Source organism: Ursus americanus, chromosome 18, assembly GCF_024610735.1.
Source record: "Ursus americanus isolate L20-20 chromosome 18, mUrsAme1.1.p, whole genome shotgun sequence".
Lineage (NCBI taxonomy): Eukaryota > Metazoa > Chordata > Mammalia > Carnivora > Ursidae > Ursus > Ursus americanus.
In genome coordinates, this window is record NC_142144.1 from 5186818 (window position 1) to 5207719 (window position 20902).

The 20902-nt window shown below is 43.6% G+C and overlaps 1 protein-coding gene across 5 annotated transcripts in view; it reads right to left on the minus strand.

Moving 5' to 3' along the window:
- NUP214 (nucleoporin 214) overlaps nucleotides 1–20902 on the minus strand; it is a 95002-nt gene that overhangs the window by 14611 nt on the left and 59489 nt on the right. For 3 of the 5 annotated variants that reach the window (XM_045771291.2, XM_087869261.1, XM_087869260.1), the window contains exons 27-31: nucleotides 19930–20020; nucleotides 17636–17697; nucleotides 13717–15531; nucleotides 11905–11975; nucleotides 325–478 (exon numbers count right to left, since the gene is read on the minus strand). In XM_045771291.2, coding sequence (XP_045627247.2) covers nucleotides 325–478; nucleotides 11905–11975; nucleotides 13717–15531; nucleotides 17636–17697; nucleotides 19930–20020 — 2193 coding nt within the window. The remainder of the gene's footprint in view (nucleotides 1–324; nucleotides 479–11904; nucleotides 11976–13716; nucleotides 15532–17635; nucleotides 17698–19929; nucleotides 20021–20902) is intronic. The other 2 variants (XM_087869258.1, XM_087869259.1) reach the window with 2 other exon arrangements.

The following is a 20902-nucleotide window of genomic DNA, read 5'->3' on the forward strand; positions in this document are numbered from 1 at the left end:
CATGCCTGTCCGCTTGCATTCACTTCGAGTCATTTCAACCCTAGGAAACAGAGCGATCTGGGCCTTGGAGAGAGGAGAGGAGGAGCTCAGGGCACAGGTCCTCACCCTGCAGCTCCGATGCCTTTTCACGATTATAGAGGACATCTCATTACAAAAACCAAAAATCAAAATCAAAACAGATCACACTGCTTTGATCCATATATTAAATGGGCCTTCTAGACCCCTCTCTTTCCTTTCTACATTTGTCACCAAAGTTCTGCTCGCACCACGGGGATGACAATGGCATTATGGGGCCAAGGGACTGGGAAAACGGTCTCAACTTACTTGGGGTGGCTGCAGATCCAAAGCCCCCGCTGGCCGAGCTGAATGGGTTTTTGTTGGCTGCATCCTGGCTGGGTTTCCCTCCAAGGCCACTGAAGAAACCTCCCCCTCTTCCAGTGTTTCCAGACCCAAACACGCTCCCACTGGAAGAGGGTTGCTGGAAAACAAAGGGGGCAGGAAGCGAGATAGGATGAGAGGTCATCGTCAAACAGCAGGCCACATCCGCGGAGAGGAGGCACTCACAGCTGGGACAAATGGAAAAAGCAAGAGTACTCTGATTAGTTCTGGGACGGAGGCTCTAACCGCCACAAAAGCAGCTGGACTCTGGACAGGGACTTCCTACAAATCAGTAGTTCTTAAGCTATTCCACGTTCACAGTTCTCTGAAAACATGATTTATGGGAGGAGGGAACTTTGAATGTTTATCTGCCCTGCTGCCTGCAGTCTCTGCTTGACACAATGCCGGGGCAGGAAAGTCGACCCCTCAAGAGTTCCCCCAAATGAGAAAGTTTAAAAACATTTCTAGGAGATTATGAACACGACTTATTATGATTCCTCCAGTATTTGGCTGAACTCATCAGCAACTGATGAAAAGTGATTTACACTGTCTTTTCTCCCAATTTGTGCATTTTTATTTCATAATGACTTTCCCATACTGCAGAAATAAGCTTAAATTAGCTTCATTGTTGAAATGATGACCATAGCTGAATTTTGTCCAAGTCTGCAAATCTTCTGCTCCGAGGATGCTGCTAACTTAGGGTGAATGCTGACTCAAAGCTGTCTCAGGCACCACACACTTTATTTCTGTTTGGAAATTGGTTCTTTAAGGAAGACCAGAGCTAGATTTGAGGGACCATTAATATTAGTTTCATGTGATGTCTTCTTGGCTAATGATGTAGAATAAGATAGGCTTTTTAGAAATGGGTCACTGCGGGGGCGCCTTGGTGGTTCAGTCGGTTAAGCGTCCGACTCTTGATCTCAGCTCATCAGGTCTGGATCTCAGGGTCATGAGTTCAAGCCCCACACTGGGCTCCACACTGGGTATGGAGCGGAAAGGAAAGGGAAGGGAAGGGAAGGGAAGGGAAGGGAAGGAAAGGAAAGGAAAATGGGTCGCTGTGCCCAGGAACCTTATAGAAGTGCCCTTCAAAGGCGGACACAGTGGTGCCGAAGTCCATCTCCTGTGAAATGGGAATAATGAACTACCCACCTCAAAACGCTGAGCCAATTAAATGCTCTATGACACGTGACGCAATTTAGAATAGCGCCTGAAATCAAGCACAGGCTCAGAAAACAGCTGCTGTTTGGTATTTTAACAGTGATGGTAACAGACCAATGACTGGGCACTTTCTAGGTGCCAGGCATTTTTCTAACACTTCACACTAAAGTCACACCTCCAGTGGGCCACCTCTGTAACCCCCCCGGGCATCCCCTCACGGGCACATCCCCTCAGACCACCCTGGTCTGAGCCACCAAACCTTGACTTCTCACCTGGACTACAGAATGTAACCAACGTCCTGCTTCCGCTACAATCTATGTTCACACAGCAGTGAGAGTAACACCCACGAACTGCAGTCAGATCATTAAACTCATATTTAAAAATCCTACAAGACCCTATGTGATGTGGCCCCTGGCCACCTCTGACATCATCTTTTATCATCTCTCCTCTCCTCTTCCCCCAACATGGTCCAGTTACACTGGTCTTTTATACTGGAACACGACAGGCTAATTTTTACTTGAGGGTGATTGTACTGAAGGCACTTATATTTGTCTCTAACTCCCTCTTTTTCCCCCCTAAATTTCTTTAAAACAACAGTAAGTTTACTACAACCATTTAATGAGTAAGAGCTTTTTAAAACCTGGAATCCAGTCCTAATCCAATCCAATCATAAAAGCATAGGCTTTGATAACTAGCAGCCAGACTCTGAAAGGAAGGAAGACATGGCAACGAATCCACGCACCATGTAGAAACTGTCAGACTTCGTAGCTGACTCCCGTGCATCAGACTGAGACACAGTCAATTGCCAACATGTGGCTATTTTCACCCTACCAAAAAATGGCAATTTCAGATGGTTCAACCTAAATTGCAAAAATAGGATTTGAAAAATAATGGCTAGCTGTAGAAATGAATAGAAGGGGATCACAGAAGTGAATGTGAATTGATAGTTACTGCATCCTCATAAATAGGTTAGAGAGAGTCCCGTTCATTTTAATTGTAATACATTACAATAGTTTAAAAATATTATGGAAAATCTCAAAAGTGTACAAAAAGTAGAAGAATATAATGCTCCTACCCCATGCCCATCATCCAGTTTCAGTGAACTCACAGCCAGTTGAGTTTTATCTATAACCCATTACTTCCCCTCATCTTTTATTAGCATGAAGCAAATCCTAGACATCTTACCATTTGAACCACTGATTTTTCTAGTATAATCTCTAAAAGATAAACCATAACCATATCATTATCATGCCTAAAAAATTAACATTTATTTAATATCATTAAAGAGGGAGTTATTGTTCAAGATCCAACCTCATGTTGCTCCCCCCGCCAAAAATCAAATCTGAATCTCCTCAAGCCTCCAGACCCAACCCCCACTTCACAGGAAGTTAACAAAGGACGGGACGAAGTTAACCTAGGAGCTGTAATGTGGGAATGCAGTCAGCAACCAGACCATAGGAAATTCTACAGAACAACTGAATTATGAGAACAACAAAAGGAAGAGAGACACAGAAGGGTTATCTGTAGAGAGAGACACTCAGGAGACCTATCAAGCAGTCGCAATGTGTGGACTGGATTTGATCCTAATTCAAAGAAACAAATATAAAAAGGAAAGGGAGACACTGATGAGACTTCTTCAGAAAGGCATTTCCTGACCATGTAACCTAAATCGTTCTTCCTGATTACTGTTTTATTCTCTTCATAGTACTTAAAACTCTGAAATTGAACTATTTTGATAAGGACTCTCTCCATCAAATGTGATCTTCCAATCCATGAACGCTGGATATCCTTCCATTTATTTAGATCATCTTTAATCTCTTTAAACAATGTTTTATGGGATTCAGAGTGTTTTACACTTATCTTGTTAAATTTATTCCTAAGTATTGTGCTCTTTTTGATGTTACTGAAAATGGAATTTTCTTACTTTCATGTTCAGATAGTTCATTGCAAATGTATAAAAATAGGTTTTTAAAAATATTAATCTTGCATCTGTAATCGTGAACTCATTTATTAGTACTAATAGCATTTTAGTGGATTCCTTAGGATTTTCTATATACCGGATCAAGTTATCTGCAGATACAGAGTTTTACCTTTTTTTTTTTTTTTAAGATTTTATTTATTTATTTGACAGAGAGAGACAGCCAGCGAGAGAGGGAACACAAGCAGGGGGAGTGGGGGGAAGAAGCAGACTCCCAGCGGAGGAGCCCGATGTGGCACTCGATCCCAGAAGGCCAGGATCACGCCCTGAGCCGAAGGCAGACGCTTAACGACTGAGCCACCCAGGCTCCCCAAGAGTTTTACTTTTTCCCTTCCAATCTAGATGCCTTTTATTTCATCTTCTTGCCTATCTGACCTGGCTAGACTCGACAAATGCTTCTGAGACTCATCCATATTGTTGCACGCATTGGTCACTCTTCCCCTTAGACTGCTGAGTAGTATTCCATTACAGGAGTATGCTCGTGTCTACTATTCTCCTGCTAGACGTCTGGACTGTTTCCAGGTTTTGGCTGTCATAAATAAAGCTGCTATGAGCACTAAGTCTTTTTGTGGACCTAGATTTTCAGCTCTTTTGGGCAAATACTTAGGACTGGAACGGCTAAACCACAAAATTAGTGTATATTTGAGTTATGAAATCGCCAAATGGTTTTCCAAATTACCACTTTATAATCCCACTGGCAACACATTACGAGATTTGCTCTAATCTCCACATTTGGTTTTGTAAGCTCTTAAATTTTAGTAATTCTAGCAGCTTTGGAGAAGTGCCATATTGTGGTTCCAATTTGCATTTCTCTGATGACTAATAATGGTGGGCAAGTTTTCACATGCTTATTGGCCATTCACATACTTTGTAAGTATCTGTCCAAGTACTTTGCTTAGTTTTTAAAGTTCTTTATATATTCTTTACACATTCTGGACAGAAGTTCTTCATTTGATATATGTATTATAAATATTTTCCCCCAGTCTATGCCCTGCCTTTTCGTTTCATAACAACATTTTGGTGAGCATTACTTTCTTTTTTTTTTTTTTTTTAAAGATTTTTATTTATTTATTCGACAGAGATAGAGACAGCCAGCGAGAGAGGGAACACAAGCAGGGGGAGTGGGAGAGGAAGAAGCAGGCTCACAGCAGAAGAGCCTGATGTGGGGCTCGATCCCATAACGCCGGGATCACGCCCTGAGCCGAAGGCAGACGCTTAACCGCTGTGCCACCCAGGCGCCCCAGCATTACTTTCTAATTCTGATGGAGTCTACTTCTTAAATTTTCTTCTTTTATGGTTAAGTGCTTTTTGGGTTCTAAGAAATCTTTACCTAATAATGGTTTCTTAACAGTGGCACTGACACTGTGGGCTGGATAATTCCTTGTTTTGGAGGGTTATGGAATGTTGAGCAGCACCCCTGGCCTACATTCCCTAGATGCTGATAGCATCCCCTACTCATGAGGACCAAACAGGTCTCTGTTGCAATTGTGAAATTCCCTCCCGCACAGAGGTGGGGGGTGGAACTGGTAACATTTGAGAACCACTTGTCTATGCAAAGGGAGCAAAGATATTCTCTGCCTTTTTGCTCTGGTTATCATATATTTAACATCTCCTCATAACCATACAATACACTGTTTCCTTGTATGGCCTGAGTCTTTAAAGCTGCTTTAAAATTTTTCTCTTTGTATTTGGTTTTCAGAAGCTTATCTATGATGTGTCTAGGTGTGGTCTTCTGGTATTTACTCTGTTTAGGGTTCACCGAGTTTCTTGGATTTCTAGACCTTTATTTTTCAATACATCTGGAAAAGTTTGGACATTTTTCTTCAAATATTTTTTGTCTACTCCCTTCTGTCTCCTCTCCTTCAAGGACTCTGATTACACATACAAGAGACTGTCCGACATTGTGTTACACAGGTCACTACTGTTCTGCCCAGTGGTTTTCTCAGTCTCTCTGAGTTTCATTCAAAAAAATTTGTTTACTCATTTATATATTAATTTGAAGTAGGCTCCACGCCCAACGTGGGGTTTGAACTCAGGACCCTGAGATCAAGAGTCTCACGCTCTACCAACTGAGTTTCAGGGGCCCCCATTCTGAGCTTCCTTTTAGATAATTTCTAACTGACTTGTGTTCAAGTTCACTGTTCTACTGTAGTACTCACTCTGCTGGTATGCCTAATCATTTTGAATTTCAGATACTAGATTTCAACTTCAGATACAGATCAAGACTTCCTATTTATTTTTAAAATTGCCAATTCTCTGCCGAGATTCCTTATTCAACCATTCTTTTCTTCTCCTCTAAATCCTTGAGCACAATAGTCACAACAGTTATTTTAAAGTCTCTGCCTGCTAGTTCCACTATCTGGATCATCCACAGGTTGTTTCTTGCTGTTTTCTAAGATACGATTGTGGGTGCCTCCTTTTATTTTTGCTTTTTCACATGTTATATATCCTATATATGCGATATGTACGTAAAATATATACATACCTATATTTTTTGGTATATAAGACTTTGTATATAGAACAGTGGTGTGGGGACTGAAGAACACTGTTCTTCCTACAGCATGAGAGGCCTCTCTTTCATCTGTATCCCAAAGTGAATGTGCAATTATTCACATCTCATTAAGTGTTCAGTTGATCTAGAAACAAGTCCAAGATTGAAGAATGCTCACCTCTGTGTTTGCTTAGGGTTTAAGTTATTTGTCTTATGGTTGAGCCTGGAGCCAGGAGGCAGTTGGGCTGCAGTGTTACCTCTGGATTCAACAGTTCTGGGCAATGAGAGATTGTAGGAATGTGCAAGTTCTTTCTGCTTTTCGGTCCTGCCTTTCCGTCCTTTCTCTTAGGAAAAGTGGGGGAGGGGTGGATAGGGAAGATTTTTATATCAAATAACTGTTGTACTTGGAGCCTTTCAGACCCCAATTTGTTTTTTAACAAAACAGCTTTATTGGGATATAATCCATACACTACAAAACTCGCTGATTTTAAAGGATAAAATTCAATAGTGTTTGGTATATTACTATTAACTTAAAATTGTGGCAAAGTATCATTTCGTCATTTTAACCATGTAAGCATACAATTCAGTGGCCTGAATTTTATTCACAATGCTGTGCAGCCATCATCACTACCTATTTCCAAGATTTTTTTCATCACCACACCAAAATTCTCAACCACTAAGCAGTAACTCCCGTTCTCTCCTCCTAACAGCCACCGGTGATCTCTAATCTACTTTCCGGCTCTAGGAATTTACCTAAATGCTTCCTGGACGTGGAATCATATATTATCTGTCCTTTTATTGTGGCTCAGTTTATTCAGCATCACGCATTCAAGGTTCATCCATGCGTAGTATGAATCAGAACTCCATCCCTTTGCAAGGCTGAATAATATTCCACTTTATGTACAGACCATACTTTGTTTATCTAGTCATCTGTTGATGGACACCTGGGTTGTTTCTTCCTTTTGGCTATTGTGACTAATGCTGCTGTGAAGACTGGTGAAAAGCGCCTCTTTGACTTCCTGCTTTCAATTCCTTTGGGTATATACCTAGTAGTGGAATTGCTGGGTCGTATGGTAATTCTGTGTTCGGCTTTTTGAGGAACCACTGAACTGTTTTCCACAGTGGATGCACTATTTTGCATTCCAACCAGCAATGTTGGGTTCCAGTTTCTCCACATCCTTGTCAACACCTATTCTTCTCAGGTCTGTTTGTTTTTTAAATTATAGCCACCGAATGGGTGTGAAGTGGTATCCTTACGGTTTTGATTTTCATTTCCCTATCATTTAATGATATTGATCATCTTTTCATGTGCTTATTGGTCATTTATTCTGCTTGCCCCCACTGTTGCCAATAACTTCTGGCTTCTTCTCTAGCCAGTACATTTCCTCAGTCTTCAGCGAAGCCTCTCTTCCACTTTCCAAACCCAGACCTGACATGTGCCCCCACAATCTGCTATACCATCACACTTATCTACAGTTGGCTCCCCTCTCTGGAAATGAGGCTGATGCTCTGTGACTAGGTCATAAAAGGTTATATATTTTCTGCCTGGCTCCCTTTCTTTTTTGAAATTTCTCCTTGGAATCCAGCCACCACGTTGTGAGGAAGCCCAAGCCACAAGGAGAAGCTAAGACCTCCTGTTCAGTTCTGAGCCAACAGCAAAACCAACCACTGGATAATATAAATGCCACTGGGTTTGGGGGTCAGGTGTTACACAGGACAAGAGAATTCCAATATGCAAAGGATAAGTGTGATTATTACACTATCTGGATTTTGTTTGGTGTTGTCACAGGAGTTAAGGTCCTCTGCATCCTAGCCAGAATTTGCCTCGTATCCTCAGATATTTCTGAGGATACTCCTATCAACTGGAAATTCATTCACTTTTAGTGCTTATCATGTGCTAGCCACAGTCCTAAGAATTGGGGACATAGCAATGAATACAACACAGAAGGCCCCTGTCATCAGAAAAAGAACTATCGACTTGAATTTCTGGCCCTTCTGATTGCAAACATAATTTCTGTGATGGAAGAATATGTGGGTTGGGGAGTGGGAAGGAGTAACCAATACGGTGTTGATCACAGTAAGTTTTCTATCTCTTAGCGCAATATCACGCCTGTGAGTCCCCCATGCCACTCCAGTTCAGTCATTTTCATACTGGATAAAATTCTATAGAATACTACAAATTCATCCATCCATTGGAATACTGGTCAACATCTGGGATGCTTCCAGTTTTTGGTTACTAAAACATTGTGGTTATGCACACCCCGTATCCTGGGGCCCGTGTGCATGAGTTTCTCTAACGAATACACCTAGGAGTTGGAATTACCAGTCTCCTCGGGGTCACGCCAAACTATTTTCCAAGGTGGTTGTACCAAATGACACCTGACCAGGCGTGTATGCAAATTTCCTTTGCCTGCAGATTCGCTGGCATTTGGTATTGTTGGACTTTGAATTTCTGCTGTCGTACAGGTATGCATCCCTTTGTCGGTTTAATTTGTATTACTAATTGACCATGTTTCTTGGTCTTCTGGCTAACCCTTATTTACTTATTATATTTTATTTCTCCTTCTTCAAAAAATTATGATAAAATATACATAAAACTTACTGACTTCAGCATTTTTAAGTGTATAATTCAGTAGCACCAGGTACGTCCACAATGCTGTGCAACCAACAGTATCTTTTTTTAATGAAATCTTTGCCTGTTTTCTTTCTATTGTGCTTAAGTTCACAAATTTTATGTGTAAAGAGCTCAATGATTTTTGCCATGTGTTTGTAACAGTTCAAGATAGCAAACGTTGTTTTAGAACTTTAGAAGGCTCCTCTGTACCCCATGTTTAATGCCCTAAGAGAAACCACTATTGTAATTTCTATCACGCTAAGCTTTGCCTGTATTTGCCTCTTTAGGAAACTGTAATCCAACCGTATGGACTCTCGGATCTGCTTCTGTCATGTAACACTAGGTCTGTGGGACTTACGCAGTCTGTTTTGTATGCGAACAGCACATTTGGTTTCACTGCTCTGCAGTACTCCACTGTATAAATACACCGCAATTAATTATCTCCATTCTTCAGCTGATACGCATTTGGGGTGCTTCTTATTTTTAGTTACTATGACTGTCTACTACGAACATTCTTATACCTTCTAGTGAACACAGGCCCTTGTTTCTGCTGGTTACATATCTAGAAGTAGATACACTGGCTCAAGAGGAATTTTTTGTGTATCTTGTTTTGATAGCACCAGGTGGTTTTCCAAAGTGCTTCTATGGATTTGCACTCCTCCTGCAACATGTGAGAGCTCCTAGTTGCTATACTCCTCACCAATATTGGCTATTGTCAGCCCTTTCAATTTTAGCCATTTTGGTGGGGGTGTACTTGTCTTTTCTCTTTTTGATTTGTATTGTTTATATATTCCGAATACAATTACTCTGTCAGTTTTACAGGCTGTAATTTTCCTATTTCATGGCTTGTTTTACCCTAAAATTAAGAGAACCATAATTTTAGTGAAGTCAAATTTTCCTTTTGCCTCAAGAACATCCTTTAGAATTTCCTTCAGGTCTGCTAGGCATAAATTCTCTCAGTATCTGTCTGAAAAAGGTTTTGATTTCCACTCACTCTTTAAAGATGTTTTTTGTGGGGTTTAGAAATTCTAGGTAGCTAGACTGTCTCTGGCTTTCACTGTCACCGCTGAGAAGTCAGCTGTGAGTCCAATGATTGCTCTTTTGAAGGTAACCTGTCTTTTTCTGACTGCTTTTAACGTTTCATCTTTATAGCTCTGCAGCTTCACTGTGATGGGTCTTGGAATTAGCTTTCTTTCACACATTCTGCTTGGCGCTTGTTGGACTTTTGAATCCATGGGTTACTCTTTTCTACTGGTTTTGGAAATGTGTCTTTCTCTTTGATATTGTCACACAACCTTTCTCTTTCTCTTCTCTGATTAAACGTGTTAAATTTCTCTTTTAAGATTTTGCTCTCTCTTGTGTATTTTCCATCTGTTTTGCTCTACGTGATGCATTCAGGCACCTTAATCTACCTGCCTTCCAGCTCGAGGGCCACCAAACTGTAGTCCGTGGGCTCAATCCAGACTGCTGTCTTTGTAAATAAAGCTTTTTGGAAACATAATCACGCTCATTCACTCACTTACTGTCTATGGCTGCTTTTGTGCAGCACGAGTAGCTGTGACGGAAACTGTACGTGGTTCTCAAAGTCGAAAATATTTGCTCTCTAGCCCTTTACAGAAAAAGTTTGCTGATCCCTGTCTATTATACTACTGTTCTCTTCAGCAGGGTCTAATCTGCTGGTGTTTAATTTTAATTATATTTTTCTAGAAGTTCTCTTTGGTTTTCAGTGTAGCTATGACACTTATCTCCTATTCTTTACCAGTATGTACAAGTTTGCCTTTTGTTGCTACTGAACATGTAAAAACAGAGCTGTTCTATATAGTCTAGAAGTCTTTGCAAATGAATGTCTGATGTTTATCCTGGCCCTTGCTCATAGTTCTTTGTTTCCTTTTGTGATTAGTTTAGGCGTAGGAATTGATGTCCTTAAAAATTGTCTGAGGCCTAGAGTAAAGTTACTTTTCTTCAAGGTGGGTCTGTGCTGCTTTTGCCAGACATCTGCAGACACCACCATCCTAGGATCCTGCCAGGCTACATTCACAGGCAGAGACCAGTGAATCTGGAGTCCCAGCTCATTGTGGGGCAGGATCTCTCCTAGACTGCCTTCTTTGTGCATACCTCAGTTACTGATTTCTGCCCCTTTGCCCTTTGGGTTTATTAAAATAGGAAATTAAAATTTTCTCAGATTAATAAATGCCCTCATGGCAACACTGGCTCTTATGCTCCCATCACTTCTAGAGGTACCCATTTTCTTTTCATGTGGCTTGGCAAAATACCTCGTTAGCTTGCCAGTGCTTTGAAAACTATGGTTTTTATGTTTTATCTACCATTTTTAGCTGTTTCCAATGAGGAACTTGGTTTACATGACTTAACCTGCCATTACCAGCTCTGAAGTTTCACTTCTCCCTGCCACAGATCACGGAGCAGGGCAGAGCCTGTCTTTGAAGGAACGGGAGCACAAAGAAAACGTCTTCCTGGAGATGTGGCAGAAACACACAATACGTCTGCTGCTTTGTTAGTTAATGGACACGTGCCAAGCCCACCTTCAGAAAGCCACTATCGTCTCTGATCTATCAGAAGACCTTTCTTCAGAAGGACTCTTCAAGGTGTTACTAGGATCTGAAAGCAGCTGGCATGTGATGTAACATTACATTTACTCTCTCTGGGCCCTTGCCGTCCTCATCTGTGGAATGGGGACAATAATAGCACCTACCTCACAGAAGCACTGATGATTACGTGAGTCCATTTATGGAAAGCACTTAACACTGTGCCCACAGGTAGATAACCACTAGCTGTACAAACTCAAACTCAGGTCACCAAAGGGAGCATATACAGCTTAGTCCTGGGGCCATATATGGTGTTGGTTGCATATTCTTTTTTTTGCTTAAATAACCATTTAAAAGGGTAAAAACTATTCTTAGCTTCAGGACCTTGACACACACACACACACACACACACACACACACGAAGGCTGAGGAGCGGATTTAGCCCATGGACTGTAGTTTGCCAAGCCCTGCCCTAGCAGAAGATGGATGGCGATCAGGCAGTGTGCTTTTTAAGTGCTTTCCTAGAGGACTGTCAAAGAAGGGTCAAAACTGTAGCGATTCTCAAGAATCAGAGGCGGAGATCTCTGCCTGCCCGAGGGAGCTGCAGAAGGCTGAGCTGAGAACCACGTGAGGCTGTTTGCTGGCACCGAGCACACAGGACGAGCTGCTTACACCGTGTGGGAACAACGGGGATGGGTCTGCTACATGTGGATGCGAATGGAGGCAAACACACGTTATTTACCTGGCCAAAGACTGTTCCACCGGTGCTGGCTGCTTGACCAAACAAAGAACCAGTATTAGTAGACCCAAAACCTGTAAAATAAGAAGAATACAAGTTTAATTCGGATGACTCTTTCACGACATCAAGTATTTTGTTTGCTTTTAAATGGCATTCAGGTGTACTAAGATACCTGATAATCGATCAACTCGTGAATAAAACCTCTTTTCCTTTATACGCAATGGAGAACATTATGAGTAAATAAAGACCCTTGGTCACTGCTAACATTTCATACTAGTATAAGTTCCAAAATCTGAGGACTGAATCCTTGTCTCCTACCAAACCGCGGGTGGGTAGGGCCTGGGTACACGCACGGGCTAGCTTTTCCTTAGATTTAGCTGTCAAGGAGTCTTTCTAATGACTGACTTAATATTATGAATATTTTTACTCCCTGGTTTCCTCTGATCTCAAATACGAGATTCTTTTGGGGTAGTTTATCTTTCTTCTGGGTGGCGTAAGACGATTGAGGTGCTAGTCTGAACAGGGCCTGGGAAAACCGGGGGGACTGTGTATTTTAACCAAAGAGACCTAGACAAGGGAGTCAGAAGGCTGGAGTTCCATTCTCATCTCAGGCCAAGTCTCAATTCCTCCACCAGGGCTGGAGTAGACTGCTCAGGTACCTTTCCATATCATTACCAGATGAGAGAGTTCGTCAGAGGTTCTCAATTGTGTTCAAATAGTTTGATTACACTTTGTGAGGGATTCTCAAGTTCAGACTGCAGAAAAAAGGACGTACTCGAGAGCACCCTTCTCTGCAAGACCCCTCAGGCTTTTCCCCCTGCCTACTCTCTCCACCATGTCATCACATTTCCCGTAAATCCCACAGGCCAAACAGCGTCCCGACAGGGCAGCAGGTAGATCTCAGGACTGTCTTTCAGCCCTGTGTCCTTGTAGCTGAACTTAGTGGGAGCTTAACATTTGTTGAAGGAAGGAAGGAAAAAATTGAATTCCTGATAAATTGAGCCATTTTCAAATAAATAATCACCAAATGAACGAATGAGCCGTTATTTGTAATCCTGCCCACCAAGAAATCGTTAATCCTTGTTTCTCCCCCAACAGCCTAACTACTGAAGAAACGCCTTTCCTAAGATAATGATCAGAAAGTGAAACTTAGAAACTGTTTTCAAATTGTCCTACTGATAACTTGTGGGAAGTAAAAGCAGCTGCTAAAATTGGACATGCAACAGTGGATTATGTTTTATTTTAAAAAATGGTAACATTTATAGATTTTTGTTTTAATTACACTGAAAATAGGAAAAAACACAACTTTTCAGAAGTCAGTATCTGCCCTTCTAGCAAGCAAGATGGCGTCAGAGGAAGCAAATATAAAATGCTGGCAGGCAGCGAACTAGGGACGGGGTGCTCCGGAGTCTGGGTCTGGCCCCACGATTAGCACCTCATGACATTAGATCGGTCTCCTTGAGGCTTCACAGTTGGAACATAAGAGCCTCTAAAGCACCTTCCAAATGTTAAGGTTCATTTTCATGAGTCATTCATTACTTGCCATGACCTTAAGCTAAAGATGCCTGTGTTTTTCCCCCATGAAACTGGCACTCTGGTGGCTAACAGACTGGAGAATTTGCTGAACAGCAAAACTGCAGTGATGGTGACAAGGCCCAGAAAATTCCCAAGGCTGCCAGTACTCCAAGCGCCCTTCTTGAATTTAGAGTCTTTTGTTTTCCCTTCCTTTCTTTTAATTCGAAAGTAATAGAGGACTTTTGCAAATGTTTTAAATAATGCAGAGGAGAACAAAGGAAGTCTTCCATAAATTCTTACCTGAAGCTTGACAAAAGCTAAACCCAGAGGATGACGCTGTCGTGGTGGTGGCCGGGGTGCCACCAAACACAGAGCCTCCCTGCCCAAAGCCGGGACTCTGCCCAAACGCAGGAGGGTTGCTTTGGCCAAACAGCACCCCTCCTGTGTTGGCAGAAGACTGTCCAAATGAGAAGGAGCTGGAGCTACTGGTGCTCGAAGAGGCACCAAAGACGTTCCCACTGGCGGACGTGGAGGTGGAGGACACGGGCTGGCCAAAAGCAGGCACAGAGCTGAACCCAGGCTGACTGAAGGAAAAGCTGCTCGCGGGGCTGCTTGTTGACTGCCCAAAGGCCGGGGCCTGCCCGAACGTCGTCTGTCCAAAGACCCCGGTGGCTGAGGTGCCGAAGGCGGGGCTGCCAAAGCCCGAGCTGCTGACCGGTGGCGTGGCAGCCGCTGTGCTGGCTGTGCTGCCTGTGTGCTGCCCAAACAGGCTCGGTGCGGTGCTGGCCGCCACCTGCCCGAACACGGGGGTAGCCGAGGGGGCGGTGGCCGTGTTGCTGGTGAGTTGACTGAAAGCCGAGCTAGAGCTGGCAGCGGGAGGCTGGGTGAAGACAGATGAGCCCGAAGTGGCCGTCCCAAACACCACCGTCTCCGTAGCCAGGCTTGGAGCGACACTGGCAACAGAGCTGGAGGTGGTGGGGGGACCTGGGGTTTCAACGGCCACGGGGACCGCGCTTGGGGCCGTAGCTGCCGTGATGGTGGTCTGCCCGGGCGCCGGGAGCGTGGAAGCAGGAGATGCCGGCTCCGCCTTGACATCAGGGACCGCGGGCGCTGCTGGTGTGGCCTCTGCACCGGGTGCCACGAGACTGGAACTGGACGCTGCAGGGCCGGGGCTGCTGACTGCAGGCTGCGCGAGAGCAGCTTCTTTTTTAACAGAGTCGGAAGCCTGCAGAGGAGCCTGGGGAAGCGGGGCTGACTGCTGCTGCCCGAGAAGCGAGGCTGACGCTGAGATCTCACCATTGTCTGGCTTCTCGGGCGAAGCTGATGCTGTGGCCTCCTCTGTGCTTTTACCAGAGGACGCAGGCAGGGTGGGAGTGGATGCTGAACTCAGGAGGCTACCAAACGACAGGGTGGGGAACGAGGTAGGAAGGGGAGCGGCAGTTGTCGCCGACGGAGGGGCAGATGGGGGCACTGGACTACTCGTCTGTTGGCTTCCAAAGGAAAAACTCGTCTTGCTACCACTAGGGGCCATCCCACTGAAACCAATCACCCCGGACGATCCCGCACTGGTGAGGGGCAGGCCGCCAAAGATGCCAGTCGAGGAACTGCTGGTGCTTATGCTGGCCGCAGCCGCTGCCCCTGTGGCGGCGGTCACACAGGAGGTCACGGGGGGCTCTGCATGCTTCCCTAACACGGGGGGGCCAGTAAAACTAAACCCCGAAGGGACGGTTGAAGTCTTGGTCGGCTGTGTGCTGGTCAGGCTTGTGGATGAAGCCTTCATGGCTGGCTTTGGAGAATCATCTGCTTGGCCGACGCGCAGTCCCGAGAAACTTCCCAGGGTCTCTCCAGCCAAAGAACTTGGAAACAGAAGCTCTCCCAACTTCGACGGTGGAGTCTCCAGCTTGCTAGTGGCAGTAGAAAGAGCCATTCCAGGTGCCGCGGGTCGGCTGCTGGAAGGCGCAGCCTCCGCAGGAGAGGTGGTGGCGGCTCCAACGTGCGGTGCTGTCATCCCCGAGGGGGGTGAGCTTTCAGCAACGGGCTCGTAAAAGGGTTTGCCTCCCCCGCCAAATGAGAACGTGTCGAGCTGGTGTGACTCTTTAGTGGGTGGTGCTGCCCCTAGCAAGAAAAAGAAATTAGAAAGTGGGTTGGATTTAGCGACACATGACCCGTCACATTCCGTTGGACTGTTTCCAAGCCCCGGTCTCTCTCCCCTCGATGCGGTCGGGACGGCTGCTCTGCGACAGCGCTTTTCCTGGGGGAACAGCATGAATGCTTTCACAGGAGGGCTAGCTCTGAGTGAGGTCACGGAGGTGAGAAGAACAAATACCCTTTCAATGACCGTTACGTCGCCAAATACACCATCCTATCTAGAAGGCATGAAATTCACAGTGGTACCCCGAAAGAGAAATAAAACGGCATCTTCTCTCATTTTCCCTTGTGTGTGACTTCCTCCATAACACTCTTGACACCGTGCTTGTCTATGGACCTCCTGGTAGGCCAGGACTTGATCCAAAATGGAAGTTTCTCCTGTGTCTTTTATGCGCAAAGAAAGTGTCAGTCCACAGACAATTATTTTTATGTACAAGGAAGGGCTACGTCCTAGTGCTCACCTCAGAAGCAGCTATACAGAGGCCATATGGCCTAATGGTCAAGGACACAGGCGCTGTGCCACTTGCTGGCTGTACAACTCTGAAAAAGTTACTTTACCTCTCTGGTCCTCAAGTTCCCCATTTGGAAAATAAACATAGTAATAGTAGCTACCTCAAAGAGCTGTTATAAAGATTAAATGAAATATAGGTGAAGCACTGACAAGGCCTGGTCAAACAGTACGTAGTCAACAAATAAAGTAACCAAAATTTGATAGTTATAGGTAAAATTAACTTATTACAGTGTTTATTGATGTTTCTAACTCCATATTGTTCTAAGAAGTCTGGCTTCTTGGGAAGGCTGCAAAGCCCCAACTTCCCATGTAAAACTTCCTGAAAGACCTTGTTGTATCACTGCTCTTGTACTAAGTTGCTTATGGTTCCGGGTTGTTGCTATTCTCGTATTAATTAAAATGTTTACAGAATTACCACTGCATTTTATGACTATTTTGCTTATGACTTCTGACAGCTACTGTTTTGTTCCTCTTAATCTTTTTATATCACTGAGTTGTTTTTCCTCTAGAAAGTGGGACAGGGAAGAGATGGGCCTCGAGGGTACTCTGCCATATCTAAGTGGGCAAAGGTTACAAAAACAGTTTAAGAATCACTATTCTAGAAAGAAAGGAAGGAAACTACCAACACTTTAAGTGCCACGCACAAATCAGGTTTAGGAAGTCTGCTATGCTTTCAGCCCCCCAATCTCCCTCCAGATCTTAAGGGATCCCTTTTTTACTAAAGCCTCTAACCTTTGAGTTGGCACACAGAAAGGACTCAAAAAGTATTTGTTGAATTAACAGATGAAAGATGGTCAATGTGTTATTTGTTATAGGGAAAATCTGGAAATAACTTAAATGTCCAACAGGTAAATGGGTTAAATAGGTCACGGCATATATACGAGATAGAAATTATGCAGCCATTACAAATAACATTTATATAAGATTTCCAGTAATACTGGAAAAGTCATAAGAGATAGTGTTAAATGAAATAGAGTAGAAGACAAAAAACCCTGAAGGACCTATAACCGAAATGCAGTAACTGTGGGGTGCAATGCGTGATTTTAGAATATATCACTTTCATAATAAGAGCTTGCTTTTAAAATGAAAGAAAAACAAACATAATTACTTAAACTGAGAACTGGAAGGCACTTAAAAATACATGTGGTTTCTTTACAGGTCCCTAAATTCTTTTCAACATTAAAAACATGGCAGTTGATGGATACATAACCAGTGTGCTTGCCAACAGGTTATCCAGGAGAGAAGACGAATAGACTTTTACAGATAAGAAGATGGAGTGAGACATTTTAATTCACACGTTAACATCCACATTGAAAGTACAGCCTTGCTTTTCCAGAACCAAATCCTTTCCTTGTTCTTAATTTAAAAAGTCAACAGAAGTCCTCCCCTTTAATTTAAATCCAGCTTATTTTGAATGCACAACATCGACACCGAACTTACTGCAGATGCTTTAAGCAAGACTCAGCAGCAAGGAAAATGCTGACACATCTGTACGAAAACCCAGCATTTGTTTTGAGGAAACACAAAGGGACGGCTGCACCCCGCAGAGAGAGACTGTACCTTGTGTGGCGGTGACGTTAGAAGACGGGGTTGGTGTGATTATCCCAAAATTAAAGCCAGTCCTAGGGAGCGCAAGAAGAGAAGTTAAAGAGGAACAAACACCTGGGGCACAATATTGCCCTTTTAATGTCACATTTTACGACTCATTCATACGATCGATCTGCTCATAGAACTTACAACTGAGAAGATAAATGACAGCAGAGTAAAAGCGTGGATCTCGAAGGCAGTAAAGGGCTCAGAGGGACAGCTGGGCTTTCCACGGCAGAGTCTAGGTGGGGCCCTGTGCCAAGGAAAGCTAAGGAGCAGTTGTGGAAACGCGTCGGGAATGTGCACGCGGGCACGGTGGCTAGGGCAGACGGCGTGACTCGTGACGGAGGCAAGGGAGCCGGGCCAGGGAGAACCCCTTATACCCCACCCCGAGGTCAGAGAGCTCATCAGGAGCGCGCCACACTGCCAGGGGGCAGGGAGGAAAGCATGAAATAGAAGCCACGACCCCTGCTGTTTGGACAGAACTCTTAGTTCTCGGCTGGGAAAATATGGTTCAAACCCTCTCCAGACTCCTTTTATCAACCCCTCTCTCCTATTGTAGATTTTCTTTAAACTGTAAGTAAAGACACCACAGCCAAAGGAGAAAATTCAGCACATGCATGAACCAGAAGAGACTACTCACTGTGATAAAAGTTCAAACAGCAAATTTAAAACCACAGTTTTAAAGCATAAAGGGCCAAGCATATCAAATACGGTATTGTAAGGAAATAGGTGTTCCTCTCCCGTCACTGCCTTCCGAATGGACAAAGACCATCTAAGAGGATGTATTAAATATTTTATCATATTTTTTAAAAAACCCTTTTTTTGTCTCAACCTCGGTGAAGAAATTTTTATCTACTAGAGGTAAGCCACTGACTGAGTGACCCAAACTTTTTCACCTTATCTTAAAAAAGGGAAGAAGAATATCCATTCACACAAGTAAAGATTACCAGCCTTTGTGAAAGTAGCAATAACGCCTGGCACTGACCTACTCTTTAAGATGGGCTCCAAACTATCTTTGAGAAGTATAAAACACAATGATTTACGCTAAAGAAAAAATAATATATAACTTCCCCCCTCAACTTCTATTCTAACACCCCTCTTTGCTCTTTATGTGTTAGGTTGAATGACACTTAATGTGTCACATCAGGGAAGAAACTGTGGTTAATGTGATTCCAGTCACAAAAGCATAAAACAGAAGCTCCAGAGGCTCTCCTAATGGAACTGAACACGCAACCCTTCAAGGGCAAAACAATCTTTGGCTAGGTTTTTCTCTCTGCTCCAGAGAGCCTAGCTCCCTGCTAAAGGCACCTTCCACAGGGCTCCACACAAGTGCCTCCAGCACAGAGAAGAGGCACTGTCCCTCTGAGGTTAATCAAGGCTCCCTTGGGAAGAAGGTTAGAACACTCTTTTGTTTTTAAAAAGACTCAACTTTACAAGTACAGCCATCATTACTTTTAGAAAAATGAAACAGGAACACTTCCCCATATCTATGTAAGACCCAGATGTCCCAATGGTTACAGTCTTTCCCCACCTTCTCTCAGTTTAATGTAGTGACCTCTCGAACAGTAAAGCCAATCCAAATGTCACACCTAGCCCCCAAATGGTGTCTGAATGCAAGTATGTCACGGTGATAAGCTAGAAGACCAGCCACAGAATCTGACACAGACCTACTGTCCAAAGAAAAGGAGGCTTATCCTAAAAAACAAAGCAAAGAAATACAGAGTAACAGACGTATACACTTGAACTGAAAATGGGAAATACAGCTGGCCCTTGAACAATGCGGGGGTTAGGGGACACCCACCCCCGTGCAGTTGAAAATTCGCATGTAACTTTTGACTCCCCAAAACGTAACCACTAATAGCCTATTGTTGACGGGAAGCCTTACTGGCAACATCAACAGTTGATGAATACATATTATATGCATTATATCCTGTACCTTACAATACAGTAAGCTAGAGAAAAAAACATGAAGAAATCGTAAGAGAAAAGACATCTATGGTACTGTACTGCATTTATCAGGAAAAGAAAATCTGCGTGTAAGTGGGCCTGCGCCATTCAAACCCATGTTGCTCAAGGGTCAGCTGTAGATTTACGTGAGGACAGTAAGCTGCTGCTACTATTATCAGATGCATTATTGACGTGATAAGAACTCCGGGTTCATATGCAGTTAGTAAGCAGATAAATATACCTCTGACTGTAAGACTGGGGGAAGCTATCTATAAGGTTGCTGGCGATCTGCCATGAAATTTAAGCTCATTACTGACCCTGCTGGAGAAAACGAGAAAGACTTGCTGAGCTGCCCAGCAGCAGGCGGGGGAGAAGTCACAGCTGTTTCTATCTTGGCTGCCCCTGGCCCTGAAATCATGGGAAAGAAAATAAGAACATTACAACAAAGCTATTAGAAACACCGTTCCAGTGTGTGATTCTGTGCAGTCCCAGCTGTGTGGTGCCACACAGAGGAGCGCAGCCCCAGCCTGTGGGCCCCACCGTGCTCTCCCGACGGGTCAGGTCAGGGGTCAGGGGCCAGGGAAGCGGGTGCGTTCCAAACTCATGCACAAGGCCTCTGAACTTGCTCATTGGCCCTGTCAGTGTTAATTCCAAGCCAACACATGCCTCACCCTCCTTTGCAGAAGAGCTATCAAAATAATTCCAGGGCAGTTTAAATTGAAACCTTTGAAAGTAGTTTTATAATTTTATAAGATATAATTTATAATGAAGTTTTATAATTATGGAAAAGTAATATATACTGAAGGAAAAAAATCCAAAGAGAAATAGATTAATATGCAAAATATCTCTGAGTAGTGACTTCATGGCCATCTGCTTTCTCCCTACATTCCTGTATTTCTCATAGAGGATAGTTTTATATTTAACAAATAGCTTTCTTTTTCATTCCAAAAGTAATACATGATTGCTATAACGCAGTCAAGTGTAGAATGCTAAAAGTGCAATCCAACCTCTTCCTCATGTTCAATTTCACTGTAAGCACTCATGAACAATTTAGGATATTATCTTCAATCTCCCCCTTACTGCTTCACTTTAAAAGAGGGAGGGAGAGCAAACACTTTATCTAAAAAGCCCAAACCAGGGTGCCTGGGTGGCTCAGTCGGTTAAGTGTCTGACTCTTGATCTCAGCTCAGGTCTTGATCTTGAGTTCCTGAGTTCAAGCCCCAAGGTTCAGCTCCACGCTGGGCATGGCACCTACTTTAAAAAAAAAAAACAAAAAAAAAACCCCCAAAC